Source organism: Triturus cristatus, chromosome 8, assembly GCF_964204655.1.
Source record: "Triturus cristatus chromosome 8, aTriCri1.1, whole genome shotgun sequence".
In the NCBI taxonomy this organism is placed as follows: Eukaryota; Metazoa; Chordata; class Amphibia; order Caudata; family Salamandridae; genus Triturus; species Triturus cristatus.
Window position 1 is genome coordinate 1,682,828,745 of NC_140591.1, and position 18,999 is coordinate 1,682,847,743.

General features: G+C 44.1%; 1 protein-coding gene across 1 annotated transcript in view; it reads right to left on the minus strand.

Moving 5' to 3' along the window:
* Positions 1-12,126: 12,126 nt before the first annotated feature.
* LOC146808598 (tyrosinase-like) overlaps positions 12,127-18,999 on the minus strand; it is a 391,240-nt gene continuing 384,367 nt past the window's right edge. Inside the window, exon 5 of the mRNA XM_085620649.1 lies at positions 12,127-12,475. Coding sequence (XP_085476775.1) covers positions 12,127-12,475 — 349 coding nt within the window. The remainder of the gene's footprint in view (positions 12,476-18,999) is intronic.

The window sequence follows — 18,999 nt, forward strand, 5'->3', positions numbered from 1 at the left end:
TTCACCCCCTGGAGTTAGAATAGTAATTTTTACCCCTATACTATCCAACACTTACCCTACTGTTGCACCCCCTGGATTTAGAATAGTAATTTTAACCCCTATACTATCCAACACTTACCCTACTGTTGCACCCCCTGGAGTTAGAATAGTAATTTTAACCCCTATATTATCCAACACTTACCCTACTGTTGCACCCCCTGGAGTTAGAATAGTAATTTTTACCCCTATACTATCCAACACTTACCCTACTGTTGCACCCCCTGGAGTTAGAGTAGTAATTTTTACCCCTATACTATCCAACACTTACCCTACTGTTGCACCCCCTGGAGTTAAAAAAGTCATTTTTACCCCTATACTATCTAATACTTACCTTAAATGCAATTTAATATTATGCGTTGTAATGGTATGCGTTGTAATGGTAGTATGCGTTGTAATGGAATGCGTTGTAAAGGTAGTTTTTAAAAATGCGTTGTAGTGTCATGTGTTGTAATGTCATGCGTTGTAATGGATTGTGCGTTGTAAAAAATGCGTTGTAAGTGCATGCGTTGTAAAAGTGTGCGTTGTAACGTCATACATCCATTTATTTACTACCTTGTTCCGTGCGCTTTACTCCACATTGAATCATGGGTCAGATAAGCGCGAAGACGTTTCAGTCAAGAGCAAATGATACTTTATGCAAAAAATAACAAAAACATACAGGCTTTGCGATGAAGTAATGTGATGTAACAAACACTACATGAAGCGTGATACGTTACAACAATTATCTAAACATGATATCAGCAGTCTTAGTTCACAAAGAGGGCAGCTACCAGGAAACTCTTTAGCATCCACATTGTGTAACAAATCCAAGAAGCTGCTACCCACGGGGAAAAGGGACATTAGCGCCAGCAGTGACACAATTCAAATAACATTTCTACTGGGGGGAAACTCATTTAAAGAGAAAGTCCCCACGTGGTGTGATGCCATCCTTTGGCACTACTGGGCCTCATGTCTCTTTTCCCCGTGGTTAGCAGCTTCTTGGATTTGTTACACAATGTGGATGCTAAAGGTCCTCCTGGTAGCTACTCCGTTTGTGAACTAAGACTGGTGATATCATGTTTAGATAATTGTTGTTACGTATCACGCTTCATGTAGTGTTTGTTAACATTACTTCATCACAAAACCTGTAAGTCTTTGTTTTATTTGTTGCCTTAATATGTATCATTTGTTCTTGGCTGAAACGTATCCGCACTTACCTGACCCATGATTAAAGGTGGAGTAAAGTGCACAGAACGAAGTAGCAATAAATTGCGTCAAGCCCATAATCAATTGAATTGATGGACTTTAGTCTATTAAATTGGTTTAGCAGCTTTGAATATGACGGCTAGGACACCCCCTCCTTTTTTCTTAGTTGAAGGCATTATGGGGCATATTTACAAGCCTCTATGGTCACAGGAACATCACTTTTTGTGACCTTCCTGTGTCGATAAACCCTTTGCCTTATTTACAAGGTGGTGTTGAGCCACTTAACGTGCTATACTTAGCGTGAACGAGGTGGGCAATGGGTATTGCAGTGGGCATTTCACCGCAACACCCATTCATTTTGACGCTGCTCCCTCTTTACAAGGCTGGCTTAAATATGGGGCAGCGCCAAAATTAAAACCAGGGAAAACCTGCTCTTAACATGGTGAAACAAGAAGAAATACTTCATGTCTACTCGTTTTTGCTGTTTATATATGTGTTGTATTGTGCAGCACACATAGAAACCGCAAAACGCCATTGATTGTTGACATCCTGCACATAAACAATCATTTCCCCAACGCAAGGACCCTTGCACTATAGAGCATAAGGGCCTGCATAGACGCTAAGAAGCTAGATTCAGCGCCCGTGCTGCAGGAAATACAGGGGTGCGCTGCATTCTTGTAACTACAGTGCTTCCTGCGTTTTCAGCATGGCGGAGGGTGGTGTTAGCACTGTTTGCTTAATGCCACACATCACCTTTCCCTTTTGAATATACCCTATATGTGTTTGATCTGGGAAGCTGTTAAAAAAGAGGCTGAGTCGAAAACATTGTGCTCCTATGGGGCCCCATGTCTCTTGGGTGCAATGTGTACTTTTCAATATTACCAAACTACCTTCTGCAAACACCTATATATCCAAAACAGCCCTCCGACTGTCATCTCCACAAGCTGCCGACGCATAGGGCTGTATGAGGGCCATGTGCCCTCAGTCTGCATCAAACATTTCCAAAGCTTTGCCACCAAGCCCTAAAAAAGTTTCCAAAGACACACATATCTCCTCCATGGTCTCCAATAAGATCCCTACACTTGATGTGCACCTCTCAACTTCTACACCCCCTCATGGCAAATTCATCTCTCCCCTTCTTGCCAGCATTACTGCACAGCTACCCCTCAATGGACGCTTTGACTTCCCTGTTGGCTATCCTCCACACTAGTGTTGCTCCAGTGGCAACCCGGATAAAGCGCTGCTAACAACATCCACACATCTGATTGGCTGAGAAGCAGCCTGCATGCAGTGCTGCTGACAATATGCACACATCTGATTGGCTGAGAAGCAGCCTGGATGCAGTGCTGCTGACAATATGCACACATCTGATTGGCTGAGAAGCAGCCTGGATGCAGTGCTGCTGACAATATGCACACATCTGATTGGCTGAGAAGCAGCCTGGATGCAGTGCTGCTGACAATATGCACACATTTGATTGGCTAAGAAGAAGCCTGGATGCAGTGCTGCTGACAATATGCACACATTTGATTGGCTGAGAAGCAGCCTGGATGCAGTGCTGCTGACAATATGCACACATCTGATTGGCTGAGAAGCAGCCTGGATGCAGTGCTGCTGACAATATGCACACATTTGATTGGCTAAGAAGAAGCCTGGATGCAGTGCTGCAGACAATATGCACACATTTGATTGGCTGAGAAGCAGCCTGGATGCAGTGCTGCTGACAATATGCACACATTTGATTGGCTGAGAAGCGGCCTGGATGCAGTGCTGCTGACAATATGCACACATTTGATTGGCTGAGAAGCGGCCTGGATGCAGTGCTGCTGACAATATGCACACATTTGATTGGCTGAGAAGCAGCCTGGATGCAGTGCTGCTGACAATATGCACACATTTGATTGGCTGAGAAGCAGCAATGGAAAGGCAGCGCACAGAGAGACAGGCTGAAGAGGAGAACACAGACGCCACTGTATCTGCTTCCAACAATCTTTATTGAACACACAAACAGTGATAACCACAAATTCTACGATGGTGAAAGCAGCACAGATACACACTTGCTTTTAGAAGATGAGTGTAACAAGAGTCTAATGGGAGTTTTCACCATTCAGCCGTGGCCACCTGAACACACGTGATTTCCATGATGTGGCGCTGGACAAGTTGGCATTCAAGGGGTATCTGGGCAGGTGCCCAAGAAAGCAAGTTTGAGGAAGGTGGGCTAGAACGCCTGTTTGGAAGACGTGAAATCAAGACTCGGGCGCTGTAGTTTGCCTGGTGAGGGGGGCTGCTGCCCCCTGCAGGAATGCTCTGTTTGGGAGCATGACGCAAAGGCATGTTCTGCTGCAAGGATTGAGGCGGAAGGGCCTGTGGTGTCAACTGCAACACTCTGAACATAGGAAGGTCTTTACTGTTCAGAAGGCGGAGGAATCCCATCAGATGGCGTGGCGATGGTAGTGGGACCTGCTCTTCTAATGGTTAGGTGTGTGAATCAAGCTGTGCTATGTAATGGAAAAGCACAGCAAGTGGTGTGAAAACATTTCAAAGTACGAGTCTGGATCTGTAGTGAGAGAACCATGCATGTGCTGTGTAGAGGTTGGGGAATGAGAGTTTGTTCTCTGAGATAGGGTAGAATCATGCATGTGCTGTGCAGAGGTTGGGCAATGAGAGTTTGTTCTCTGAGATAGGGTAGAATCATGCATGTGCTGTGCAGAGGTTGGGCAATGAGAGTTTGTTCTCTGAGATAGGGTAGAGTCATGCATGTGCTGTGCAGAGGTTGGGCAATGAGAGTTTGTTCTCTGAGATAGGGTAGAATCATGCATGTGCTGTGCAGAGGTTGGGCAATGAGAGTTTGTTCTCTGAGATAGGGTAGAGTCATGCATGTGCTGTGCAGAGGTTGGGCAATGAGAGTTTGTTCTCTGAGATAGGGTAGAATCATGCATGTGCTGTGCAGAGGTTGGGCAATGAGAGTTTGTTCTCTGAGATAGGGTAGAGTCATGCATGTGCTGTGCAGAGGTTGGGCAATGAGAGTTTGTTCTCTGAGATAGGGTAGAATCATGCATGTGCTGTGCAGAGGTTGGGCAATGAGAGTTTGTTCTCTGAGATAGGGTAGAGTCATGCATGTGCTGTGTAGAGGTTGGGCAATGAGAGTTTGTTCTCTGAGATAGGGTAGCGTTATGCATGTGCTGTGCAGAGGTTGGGCAATGAGAGTTTGTTCTCTGAGATAGGGTAGAGTCATGCATGTGCTGTGCAGAGGTTGGGCAATGAGAGCATGCTCTCTGAGATGGGGTGGAGTCAAGCATGTGCTGTGCAGAGGTTGGACCATGAGCGCCTGTTCTCTGAGATGAGGGGGGGCAAGCAGATGTTGCTGTGCAGAGGTTGGATAGTGAGCGCAGGTGCTCTAAGCTGGGGGGTGCAAGACATGCTTCTGTGTAGAGGTTGAACACGACCACTTGTTGTCTGAGATGGGGGGCAAACATGTGCTGTGTAGAGGTTGGAAAATGAGAGTATGTTCTCTGAGATGGGGGGACAGGCATGTGCTGTGTAGAGGCTGGACAATGACAGCATGTTCTCTGAGATGGAGCATGTGCTGTGCAATGGTTGGACAATGAGCACCTGGTCTCTGAGATGGGGGCGGAGTCAGGCATGTGCTGTGTGGAGGTTGGACCATGAGCACCTGTTCTCTGAGATGGGGCGGAGTCAGGCATGTGCTGTGTGGAGGTTGGACCATGAGCACCTGTTCTCTGAGATGGTGGGGCAGGCATGTGCTGGGTAGAGTTTGATAATGAGTCCAGTTGCTCTAAGATGGAGGGGGGTGCAAGACATGCCTCTGTGTAGAGATTGGACAATGAGCACCTGTTCTCTGAGATTGGGGACAAGCATGTGCTGTGTCATGGTTGGACAATGCGCTCCTGTTCGTTAATGTCTGGGCAGCCAGACATGTGCCATGTATAAGTTGGATCTTGTGGCATGTACTCTGAGGTGGGGGTGTCAGGCATCTGATGTCTAGCGCTTGGATAAAGAGGTGTGTAGTCCAAGATGGTTATAGTGAGGTATGTGCTGTGTAGTGTTGCAGGGATTCTGCTTATGCACAGAACTATGCACAGGAAACCAGGACCTCAGTGAATTGTGGTGTACCAAAAACTCACCTCAGAACCCAGAACCCCTTATCCGACCAGCATCAGTGTCCCATTCGTTATCCGAGTTTTATCTCGGTGGTCCCAATGTATAGACAACCCAGAACAAGCGACTTAGGGTATTCTCAGGAATGGTGGGAATCAGAAATACCTGTTCGTAATTATTCTCATATCAGTCCACAACAGAATAAACAGAGACACGGTAAAGTTTAAACAGTTTATTTTATAAACCTCGTGTCCTAAGATGCAGTACTTTGGCTAACATAAGCAGACAAATGATTAAGATCAAAACCATCAGCATAGTTACAATACCATAGAAGATGAAAGGAGTAATCATAATAAAATGACAGTGGATGTCAGCCATCTTCCTTTCGCTAGTAAACTAATATTATTATTATTAGACTAATAAAAGGTCTCTAGGCTTGAATGGGGAACCCCATACCTTAAAGATCAGCTTAGTGGAATCACATCACAGGATCAGCTAGACTCTGCTCCTGGGAAAGCTCTTCTTCCGAATGTGTCTAAAGCATGCAGCCTGCAATATTAGAAGCACTCGACTTTCAGGTATTTGCAGCTGCGTGCGTGCTATGGCTAAATAGTGGGCGGATCAACCTGAACCCAACAACATGCACCGTCTAGCGACCCAGACTGTTTCTTTACACAATGTGCAGACCAAGGTCGCTGCTCACTGTTTGGGATGTTAACAACAGACAGTTCTCATGTGAAGCAAAGTCTAGTAAGCATTTCTCAATTTAATAACATGTGACTACAGTGTCGTGTGCAAAAGCAGCAAAAGCGGCAAGATGGCTTTCTAATATCTAACGCGGTTGTGCTAACTTAGCATTGTACGTATATAGATAGCAATCTTCACTACAGTAGAGGTTGGACAATGAGCGCCTGTTCCCTGAGGTGGGGGGCAGGCACGTGCTGCTGTTAAGAGGTTGGACAATGAGCGCCTGTTCCCTGAGGGGGGGGGGCAGGCATGTGCTGCTGTGTAGAGGGTGGACAATGAGCGCCTGTTCCCTGAGGTGGGGGGGGGCAGGCATGTGCTGCTGTGTAGAGGTTGGATAATTTCACATTTCCTACTTTAATAGCCTACAAAAATCACATTCTGGACTCCGTAGTACGCTGTTGAATCTGGAAATGTGAAACTATTATTAGTGCAATCCTGGTTTGTTATGTGTGCAGGGAAAGCCAGGTGAGAACAGAACTCAGACCGGGCATGCTGCTGCGGGAGCCGAGACACCAGGTATGGGTAAGGACACAGTTGAGGCCACATTTCTAAGCAGATGATACAGAAGTGTCAAACAGTAGCTGTGCACAGGCTCCTCCACCTGAACCACCTGCCCATGATCATACACCATAAAGAAAACTCACTATAAAAGACAGTATGTCTCCATGGCGACACTCCTCACTGAAAATTGACTTCGTATTCCCACTCCAAGGCGCAAGAGAGGGGCAGAGACGAGAAGATGGCAGTATTCTGGGAACCCTCCCAGATCCAGACTCTCATGCTGGCTCTCATGACAGTCTCAAGAGGTCCAGGGGAAAGGAGATGAGAAGCTGGTCCCATTTGTCTGCAGAATCATCAGTGACCTCCTCCCTGCCCTACCCCGGAGTATAAAGAGCCGGACTAGCTCCTGCCGCTAAGGGAAATGCTCACAATGGTAGGAGATGTTTGAAGAATCTTCGACTCTTGCTAGATGATGGTCACGCCAGCAGTAGAGGATGAGTTTTATTAATTCTAGGATCAACCACTCCCGGAGGAGGATACCTAGAGGTGACAGATTAGCCATTAAAAGAAAGAAAGAATCTCGCAAGGGTTTCTTTGCCAGGATATGTATTAAAGTGACACCTTCCATTCTGGAAAGGGTTTGGAGATCCATTCATCTCAAAGTTAGGATCTCTCACCATCAAACCTGGCTGGATCATTGGCCGTTCAGAAGAGGCCGCTGCAAGGGATCACTCAGAAAGGTGCAGGCCCTCTCTTTTCCTGGCTGAGATCACTTCATGCCTGAGATTGGGGACCTCGGTTAGGTAACTATTAAGCCCCCTGAGCTGTGAATACATCTTGTTGGGGAGATTTTCTGACAGGGATCAAACAGGAACAGGCTTTCTGCATTTGTCCTGACCCTAGGTTCGAGAATGTGGTGCATGGGAGGGGGTGCCTGGGAATGTTACAAAAGTCTATAGGACTCAGAATATAGATTTTGAGCAGTTGAATGAAGGTCAAAAGCTGCTACGTGGACACTATGGGCCTCATGTAGGTAGCCCAATACCGGTCGGTAACGGCCGATTTTCGGTAATTATACCGTAATTTACCGAATCCTGTAATGATATGTAGGGGGAGTGTGTGGGTGTCGTATGGAGTCGGTATTTACCACCAACTAATAGTTGGTGGTAAATGAAGAATGGCTCTGTAAATGCATTTTCAAGCGCTTAGAAGTGTGCAATGTGGCAGACATACATTCCCTTAGGGCATGTATGTGTGCCACATGTGCACACATGCAGGAATCAGGGGTGCAACAGGGTGTCAATGTGACACCCTGCCACCCTTGATTGTGCTCCCCCCATTACCGAATCGGTATTTACCGATTCGGTAATGAGGCATACCTTCATCAATGGGAAGGTATGCCTCATTACCGAATCGGTAAATACCGATTCGGTAATTACCGAATTTCTACGAATCGGTAATTTTTACCGCAGGAATACCTACATAGCATTTACCACTTCATAAATACCGAATCGGTATGATTCGGTATTTATGAAGTGGTAAATGCCAGGCCACCTACATAAGGCCCTATGTCACTGGAGGAAATCCATATCCTCTCTGTTGAGGGCAGGTCCATCGGGGCTGGCGGCCTCCTGCCTTGACTCAGGCACAACATCCCTTACTGGTATTCAGAGGCTGTGACAATTACTATGTGTGTGTCTCAGTCCAGACTGGACATGTGGCATAAGGGCCCCAGATGTGTCAACAGTGCTGTTGATTGCCTCCTTGGATGTTTGTCTCTGTTAATCTCTATAGGCCTCATTTATGAGAAGTGGCGCATCACTACGTGATAGCAGCGATGCGCCACTTCTCAGTGCACCCTTCTTGCAACATGATGGATGCGTCATATTTACTATATGACGCATCATGTCGCAAGGAGTCACAGATACGTCAGTATTTCTGACGTATCTGTAGGTGCAAAAGTGACGCATTGCTGGAGTTTGTCACAAAGGTGATGCAACTTCGGCAATGTGTCTTTTCACATGGGGCAAGCCCCATGTGAAAGGGCCTGCGTCAGTCTTACGCCTGCTGTGAGGCAGGCGCATGATATTGACGCATTTGCAACCTAGAAGTGGCGCAGTGAAATCTTGTAGATTTCACTGTATCACTTCTACAATGCTTACTTACGTGGGAACGCCCACCCTGCATACATTATACCTGATGCAGGTATAATGTAGCGCAGGGATTTGCGAAGTGACGCATCTGCTTAGATGCGTCACTTTGTAAATAGGGCGCAAGAGGAGGCATGTTTTACGCCGCCGATGCGTCACAAAAAATGATGCATCGGAAGCGCAAAACTGTCGTAAGGCCTCATTAATAAGGCCCTATGTTTTTTACTACAATAGATAGTCTGCATTACTTCTGGAGTTCTTTATTCTTCAGGGGGTGTGTTAAGGGTGCACTGCTTGGAAATATTCTCAATATGTAAGAGCGGGACGAGGAAGGAATTACAATATTCTATATTATAGCAAATGGCCACCAAACCTCCTTTGTTCTCCCATTGCCCTTTGCCCTGATCATGGATAGTCATTAAGATAACCAGAAGAAGAGTAGGATGGACCTTTCCCTGTGTCTCTCTGCTTGGGAGGCAAAGGGCCTAAATGGTTTGGAAGAGGGGTGAGGAAGTATTTTTCTTCGGTCAGTTGTTGACGGGTAGTTGTCACCTTATAATGGAAATTCTGGGTCAAGGAAATAACAAAGCCGAACCATAAGTTTCTGGCGCATCGTCTGAGGATCTTTCGTAGAAGCTGGTAAGATAAGAAGAAGGAGGCGGTGAGTCTGGTGTTTTTGAATCTGTGCTTAAGAGGTGTGTGTGTGTTCACATGATGATGAAAGTAAAGGATAGAGAGGCTACTGAGGCAGTCAGGGTGCCTCCAGGATTTTAGGTTGTGAGTGAATCTAGAACACATGACCTGCAGGAAGGGTCTGTATGAGGATCTAAAAGGAGGCACTGACAGAGTGTGGCTGAGGTTGAATCTAGAACATATGATATCCAAGGATGGTCTGTATGAGGATCTGAAGTGAAGGTGGCGACAAAGTGAGGCTAAGGGTGAGGTGCTGAAAGAGTGAGGATGAGGGTGAATCTGGACCACATGATCTCCAGGGATGGTCTGTATGAGGATCTAAACGGGAGACACAAACAGAGTGAGACTGAGGGTGAATCTGGACCACATGATCTCCAGGGATAATCTGTATGAGGATCTAAAGGGGAGGCACAAACAGAGTGAGGCTGAGGGTGAATCTGGACCACATGATCTCCAGGGATAATCTGTATGAGGATCTAAAGGGGAGGCACAAACAGAGTGAGGCTGAGGGTGAATCTGGACCACATGATCTCAAGGATGGTCTGTATGAGGATCTAAAGGGGAGGCACAAACAGAGTGAGGCTGAGGGTGAATCTGGACCACATGATCTCCAGGGATAATCTGTATGAGGATCTAAAGGGGAGGCACAAACAGAGTGAGGCTGAGGGTGAATCTGGACCACATGATCTCAAGGATGGTCTGTATGAGGATCTAAAGGGGAGGCACAAACAGAGTGAGGCTGAGGGTGAATCTGGACCACATGATCTCCAGGGATAATCTGTATGAGGATCTAAAGGGGAGGCACAAACAGAGTGAGACTGAGGGTGAATCTGGACCACATGATCTCAAGGATGGTCTGTATGAGGATCTAAAGGGGAGGCACAAACAGAGTGAGACTGAGGGTGAATCTGGACCACATGATCTCCAGGGATGGTCTGTATGAGGGTCAAAAGCGGAGGCACAAACAGAGTGAGGCTGAGGGTGAATCTGGACCACATGATCTCCAGGGATAATCTGTATGAGGATCTAAAGCGGAGGCACAAACAGAGTGAGACTGAGGGTGAATCTGGACCACATGATCTCCAGGGATAATCTGTATGAGGATCTAAAGCGGAGGCACAAACAGAGTGAGACTGAGGGTGAATCTGGACCACATGATCTCCAGGGATAATCTGTATGAGGATCTAAAGGGGAGGCACAAACAGAGTGAGACTGAGGGTGAATCTGGACCACATGATCTCAAGGATGGTCTGTATGAGGATCTAAAGGGGAGGCACAAACAGAGTGAGGCTGAGGGTGAATCTGGACCACATGATCTCCAGGGATAATCTGTATGAGGATCTAAAGGGGAGGCACAAACAGAGTGAGACTGAGGGTGAATCTGGACCACATGATCTCAAGGATGGTCTGTATGAGGATCTAAAGGGGAGGCACAAACAGAGTGAGGCTGAGGGTGAATCTGGACCACATGATCTCCAGGGATAATCTGTATGAGGATCTAAAGGGGAGGCACAAACAGAGTGAGGCTGAGGGTGAATCTGGACCACATGATCTCCAGGGATAATCTGTATGAGGATCTAAAGGGGAGGCACAAACAGAGTGAGACTGAGGGTGAATCTGGACCACATGATCTCCAGGGATGGTCTGTATGAGGGTCTAAAGGGGAGGCACTGACAAACTGAGACTGAGGGTGAGGCGCTGAAAGAGGGAGACTGAGGGTGAATCTGGACCACATGATCTCAGGGATGGTCTGTATGAGGATTTAAAGGGGAGGCACACACAGAGTGAGGCTGAGGGTGAATCTGGACCACATGATCTCCAGGGAAGGTCCGTATCAGGATCCAAAGGGAAGGCTCTGACAGAGTGAGGCTGAGGGTTGAGTGGATGAGGCAGTGCCGAGGAGGCAGCGGAGGGCCTGAGAACCAGGTTCTTAGATTGGGGTTTCCACTGTCAGGAGCAGACCTCACTGACAGAAAAAAGAACCGTAGACTGATACAGTTTGGAAGCAATAATTCTGATGATATTCAAAGTAGGAAGAACAAGGTCAGCCAATGTGGTTAACAAGGCGGTTGAGGTGGAGGAGTAGGGAGAGCACTGCATATGAGGAGGAACGGAGGAGCACTGCATATGAGGAGAAGAGGAGGCACAACAGAAGCATCACAGATAAGGAGAAACAGAGCAGGCACCCCAAATGAGGAGAAGCAGGGGCGAAGAGCATGAAGGAAGTCATTACGGGGGGTCACCCACCCACTAGACCTCTGCACTACCACAACTAAAGAAGCATCTGCAATACTGGCCCTCAAACTCCTCAGCATCATTCTGAGAATGATGATGATGATGATCATCATCATCATCATCATTGTTATTGTGAGGAACTTACGCTGAGTATAAATTGCGATCGCGTGTTTTACTACGAGTATTATTCCTACATTTGATAGTCACACTAGTATTGAGTATTGTTACACTTTGGGTATCAGTTGTCTTGTTATTCATACTATGACAGTGGCACATGTGCTTTGGAGAGTTATCTTCAGCATGTGGTAGAAGGCAGTGGGACAGAAGGAATTGGCGGCTTAAGGAGGGACGGGCAGGAGCCCTGGAGGCAGGGGCGTCGCATGCGCGCTCCACACTGGCGGCGTGCACGTGCTTCTCTGTAGCATGCGGTGCTCACTTCCTCTGACCTCATCGCACACTACTTCCCAAGCCAAGAAAGGAGGAATCCCGACTTTCTTCGAGTAGTGCTTCTGGTGGTGGTGGTTCTGGTGGTGGTGCTTCTGGTGGTGGTGGTTCTGGTGGTGGTGCTTCTGGTGGTGGCAGTAGTGTAAATAGGGGGTGGGGGGGTGCGGCACTTCTGCACTGGCCACCTATTGAAATCCGAATAGCTGTACCCCAACTGCGCAGGCAATCTCATGCACTCCTTCATCGTCCTCCGGGGCATGGTGGGGTACACCGCATCATTCGGGCCCTGGCAAGGGGGCACGCCATCTGTTGGGTAGTCGTCGGGTGTTATACAGTTCTTCCACTGCCATATTGCACAAATCCTGCACAGAAGGACAATGTGTAGGTGAATTTACATACTCCACATTTCATCATCATCATACCCGAAAAAAGAGTACGTTCCTAGAAGGTAACTACCTCCCACAAAGGGTACATTTATATGGGGCAGTCTTACCCCAATGAGTTTTACCATAATGAGAACAAGATCATACAGGGAATCATTAAAGAGAGATTATTTTCATACAGGACATTATTACAGAGAGAGCAGATTCATACAGGGCATTATTAGAAAGAGCAGATTCATACAGGACATTATTACATAGAGAGCAGATTCATACAGGACATTATCACGGAGAGAGCAGATTCATACAGGACATTGTCCAAAGAGAGAGCAGATTCATACAGGAGATTATTACAAAGAGAGCAGATTCATACAGGACATTATCACAGAGAGAGCAGATTCATACAGGACATTATTACAAAGGGAGCAGATTCATACAGGACATTATTACAAATAAAGAACATTCATACAGGAGATTATTACAAAGAGAGCAGATTTATGCAGAACATTATTACAAAGGGAGCAGATTCATACAGGACATTATACCAGAGAGAGCAGATTTATACAGGCCCTTATCAGAGAGAGAGCAGATTCATACAGGACAATATTACAAAGAGAGCAGATTCATACAGTACATTATTACAAAGAGAGCATATTGATGTAGGGCATTATTACAAAGGGAGCAGATTCATACAGGACATTGTTAGAAAGAGAGCAGATTCATATAGGACATTATTACAAAGGGAGCAGATTCATACAGGACATTATTACAAAGAGAGCAGATTCATACAGGACATTACTAAAAAGAGAGCAGATTCATACAAGGCATTATTACAAAGAGAGCATATTGATGTAGGGCATTATTACAGAGAGAGCAGATTCATACAGGACATTATTACAAAGGGAGCAGATTCATACAGTACATTGTTACAAAGAGAGCATATTGATGTAGGGCATTATTACAGAGAGAGCAGATTCATACAGGACATTATTACAAAGAGAGCAGATTCATACAGGACATTGTTAGAAAGAGAGCAGATTCATACAGGACATTGTTACAAAGAGAGCATATTGATGTAGGGCATTATTACAGAGAGAGCAGATTCATACAGGACATTATTACAAAGGGAGCAGATTCATACAGGACATTGTTAGAAAGAGAGCAGATTCATACAGGACATTGTTACAAAGAGAGCATATTGATGTAGGGCATTATTACAGAGAGAGCAGATTCATACAGGACATTATTACAAAGAGAGCAGATTCATACAGGACATTATTACAAAGGGAGCAGATTCATACAGGACATTGTTAGAAAGAGAGCATATTGATGTAGGGCATTATTACAGAGAGAGCAGATTCATACATTTTTTGCATAATGAAACAGTGATTAACCAGACCGTTCTCTCTCATTACTTCAATCTATCCAACAAGAAGCCTGGAGCAAACAATATTTGTGGACATACGTCATTGGGGTGGTATGTTTTTCAACTCCCCGTTTGTTTGGTTATTTGAATATGTATTGATACCACTAAAATTCGTTTTATCAATATGTATGTTTTTTTAAATTTTAGACTCACCATACATGGTAATGTGGAATTAAGGATCATTGGCCCACAACGGTCTGCACACATCCTGTTTGGGACTCCACTGTTACACCCAACCACAAGTCAGTACTGACTGTTGTGGTTCCAGCGAGAGCCCCTTTACCAGAGAGGGCTTGAGATTACAGGCAACTCTTACAAATTGATGTTTTCATTCCATTTAGGTTTCCTTATTCAATTCATTCTGCCCTGCTGAAGGCCCGCATGCTGAGGCTTTAGTCCACCCTCTATGCAGTAGTCGGGTCGAAACATCAACATTCTCAGCTTTATTGGGCTGGATTGACTTGTGAGCCCCTCTTGGATGGTGAATCTAAACTCAATGGTCACTATCCCTTCGTATGGACCATAAAACAGAAAAAAATGTTTTACAAACAGGCCTCCCACTCTGGTCTTTATTTTAAGCTACATCAACCAGGGTTCATGTTAAGAGTTATAAAATGGTTTATTTTTTCTGATGGTTTCATTCCTCATTTTCCACTTTGCACATGAGCACTTTGATGTACACCTTTCTATGGACTGTTTTTTGAGCAACCTTCGAAATAACTGTTCGAAGATATGTCTGCATCCTTGATTTAATCTGAAGAGCAAACAATAAATGTGCATAGAAAGTGTTGTTTTCTGTCTGGTACATATTTGTCTCTCTCGCATAAGGACCAATTTATTTGATCGTAGATATGATATTATTTTCGTTTAACTACATTTTGATAATGGGCATTGCCATTAAGACCCCTTTGATCTTTGCATTACATTATACCCAGGTCTGTTGGCTTAACATGGGTGACCCCATTATTTTATAATGGATTATCGCAAATAAAGCAGATTCATACAGGGCATTATTAAAGAGAGCGAAGAATCATGCAGGGCATTATTAGAAAGAGCAGATTCATACAGGACATTAATACAGAGAGAGCAGATATATACAGGACATTATTAGAAAGAGCAGATTCATACAGGACATTAATAAAGAGAGTGCAGATTCATACAGGACATTATAATAGCAGATTCGTACAGGGCATTATTAAAGAGAGTGCAGATTCATACAGGGCATTATTAGAAAGAGCAGATTCATACAGGAAATTATAATAGCAGATTCGTACAGGGCATTATTAAAGAGAGTGCAGATTCATACAGGGCATTATTAGAAAGAGCAGATTCATACAGGCCATTATAATAGCAGATTCGTACAGGGTATTATTAGAAAGAGCAGATTCATACAGGACATTAATACAGATAGACCAGATTCATATAGGGCGTTATTACAGAGAGAGCAGATTCATACAGGGCATTATTAGAAAGAGCAGATTCATACAGGACATTAATACAGAGAGAGCAGATTCATAAAGGACATTAATAAAGAGAGTGCAGATTCATACAGGGCATTATTAGAAAGAGCAGATTCATACAGGGCATTAATACAGAGAGAGCAGATTCATGTAGGGCATTATTAGAAAGAGTAGATTCATACAGGGCATTAATACAGAGAGAGCAGATTCATACAGGGCATTATTAGAAAGATTAGATTCATACAGGGCATTAATAAAGCGAGAGCAGATTCATATAGGACATTATAACAGCAGATTCGTACAGGGCATTATAAAAGAGAGCGCAGATTCATACAGGGCATTATTAGAAAGAGCAGATTCATACAGGGCATTAATACAGAGAGAGCAGATTCATACAGGGCATTATTAGAAAGAGCAGATTCATACAGGACATTAATACAGAGAGAGCAGATTCATACAGGACATTAATACAGAGAGAGCAGATTCATACAGTGCATTATTAGAAAGAGCAGATTCATACAGGACATTAATACAGAGAGAGCAAATTCATACAGGACATTAATAAAGAGAGAGCAGATTCATACAGGACATTATAATAGCAGATTCGTACAGGGCATTATTAAAGAGGGGGCAGATTCATACAGGGCATTAATACAGAGAGAGCAGATTCATACAGGACATTATAATAGCAGATTCGTACAGGGCATTATTAAAGAGAGTGCAGATTCATACAGGGCATTAATACAGAGAGAGCAGATTCACACAGGACATTAATAAAGAGAGAGCAGATTCATAAAGGACATTATAATAGCAGATTCATACAGGGCATTATAATAGCAGATTCGTACAGGGCATTATTAAAGAGAGTGCAGATTCATACAGGGCATTATTAGAAAGAGCAGATTCATACAGGACATTAATACAGATAGACCAGATTCATATAGCGCATTATTACAGAGAGAGCAGATTTGTATAGGGCATTATTAGAAAGAGCAGATTCATACAGGACATAAATACAGAGAGAGCAGATTCATACAGGGCATTAATACAGAGAGAACAGATTCATACAGGCCATTATTAGAAAGAGCAGATTCATACAGGACATTAATACAGAGAGAGCAGATTTATACAGGGCATTATTAGAAAGAGCAGATTCATACAGGACATTATAACAGCAGATTCGTACAGGGCATTATTAGAAAGAGCAGATTCATACAGGATATTAATACAGAGAGAGCAGATTCATACAGGGCATTAATACAGAGAGAACAGATTCATACAGGGCATTATTAGAAAGAGCAGTTTCATACAGGACATTAATACAGAGAGAGCAGATTCATACAGGGCATTATTAGAAAGAGCAGATTCATACAGGACATTATAACAGCAGATTCGTACAGGGCATTATTAGAAAGAGCAGATTCATACAGGACATTAATACAGAGAGAGCAGATTCATACAGAACATTAATACAGAGAGAGCAGATTCATACAGAGCATTATTAGAAAGAGCAGATTCATACAGGACATTAATACAGAGAAAGCAGATTCATACAGGACATTAATACAGAGAGAGCAGATTCATACAGGGCATTATTAGAAAAAGCAGATTCATACAGGACATTAAGACAGAGAGAGCAGTTTCATACAGGGCATTATTAGAAAGAGCAGATTCATACAGGACATTATAACAGCAGATTTGTACAGGGCATTATTAGAAAGAGCAGATTCATACAGGACATTAATACAGAGATAGCAGATTCATACAGGACATTAATACAGAGAGAGCAGATTCATACAGAGCATTATTAGAAAGAGCAGATTCATACAGGACATTAATACAGAGAAAGCAGATTCATACAGGACATTAATACGGAGAGGGCAGATTCATACAGGGCATTATTAGAAAAAGCAGATTCATACAGGACATTAATACAGAGAGAGCAGATTCATACAGGGCATCATTAAATAGAGCAGATTCATACAGGACATTAATACAGAGAGAGCAGATTCATACAGGGCATTATTAGAAAGAGCAGATTCATACAGGACATTAATACAGAGAGAGCAGATTCATACAGGGCATTATTAGAAAGAGCAGATTCATACAGGACATTAATACAGAGAGAGCAGATTCATGCAGGAGAACATTACAGAGAGGGCAGATTCAAACAACATTATTAAAAAGAGAACGGATGCATACAGGACTTTATTACAGAGAGCGCAGATTCTTACAGGCATTATTACAAAGAAATGACATGATTTTTTAAATTCTTCAGCTCCAAATAATAATGACTGTCTATCCTGGGGAATTGAATGATAACTTTATTGTCCACAGTTTTAGCAACAACGACAGTAAAACGAGTCAAAAACATGGTGAACCTTTCGACGGTGAAAAGTGATAGATTATCAAGTTCAAGTTCAAATAGCTTTATTTCGATAGACAAATATCATAAAAGCAGAGTTTTCATAAAAACAGTAATGAGAAAAAACAATTATATACAATAGATCCAAAGCAGTTTACAAAAATGTGGTTATCTTGTTTGTATACTGACAATTATATACTAATGCCCGGAGAAATGCCGTTTATATACTTGATAATTTTTAGCAGACTGTAATAAATAAATTTGGTTAAAAAGAGAATAAGAAATGTCATTTAAAAGAATAAAAATATGGGGAGGACCCACATAGGGGGCACAATCACATTTCCAATTTCATTTTACACCTCCCTATGCAGAAATTTAGATCTAATAAGCCAAATACAGCCAAGATACTTCGCCACGCCGCATACAAAAAGAGCTCTGGGATCTTATTTCAAGATCCGCAGGGCAGTAATGTGAGCTGTGGTGCCCAGATGTCTGCAAATTGGTTTGAGTCACTTTAATCTAGCCCCTGAGTATGCTGGGTATACAAACATGAGGTGGGCCACACTCTCTTTTGGTGCCTCGCAGCAAGGGCAGTCCGCGATTGTCTGGCGCGGTGGGCTACATTTTGCAGTAAGCTCACGTACCAGAAGAGAGCCCACTCTAAACTGTATGTGGAGTGCCCTATCTCTTGGGATTTGAATAAAATCAAGGCACGGCTCTAAAAAAATATGTTGTTTAAACTGGTAAAATTCATCTGCCATCCTCCCCAGATTTGGGTTGCTAAGTTCCTGCAGATCCACCCAAAGCTAGTATGCTTTTTTAAGCCCATCCTTACTGGGCGGGTTCTGGCCTTCCCAACAGCTTCTAAGTCCCAATGTAAGCACGAGTTTCTTGACATTATTGGGCCAGCTAACCCTATGGTTACAGTCCAGGCCAATTACCTCCTTGAGTGCGGTGGTATAACTAGCGAGTTCAGGAGTTCGTAACAAGCGAGCCCAAAAGAGCAATGACCTTAATCTGGCAAGGTCTTTAAAGGAACGTCTTCCCATGTCACTCATCAGAGGCTTGAGCGGGACGTTACAGGGAAGACTCACAAGCTCTCTCAAGAACTTATGTTCCGAACTGCAGATCTCTTGCATATTGTTAAACCCCCAAAGTTCCGCACCATAAAGGGCAGAACTTACTGCCCTTGCTGCATAGATCGTGAGCGCTGGGGCAACAGGTCTGCTACATGAGCGACGATGTTCCCTGCCTA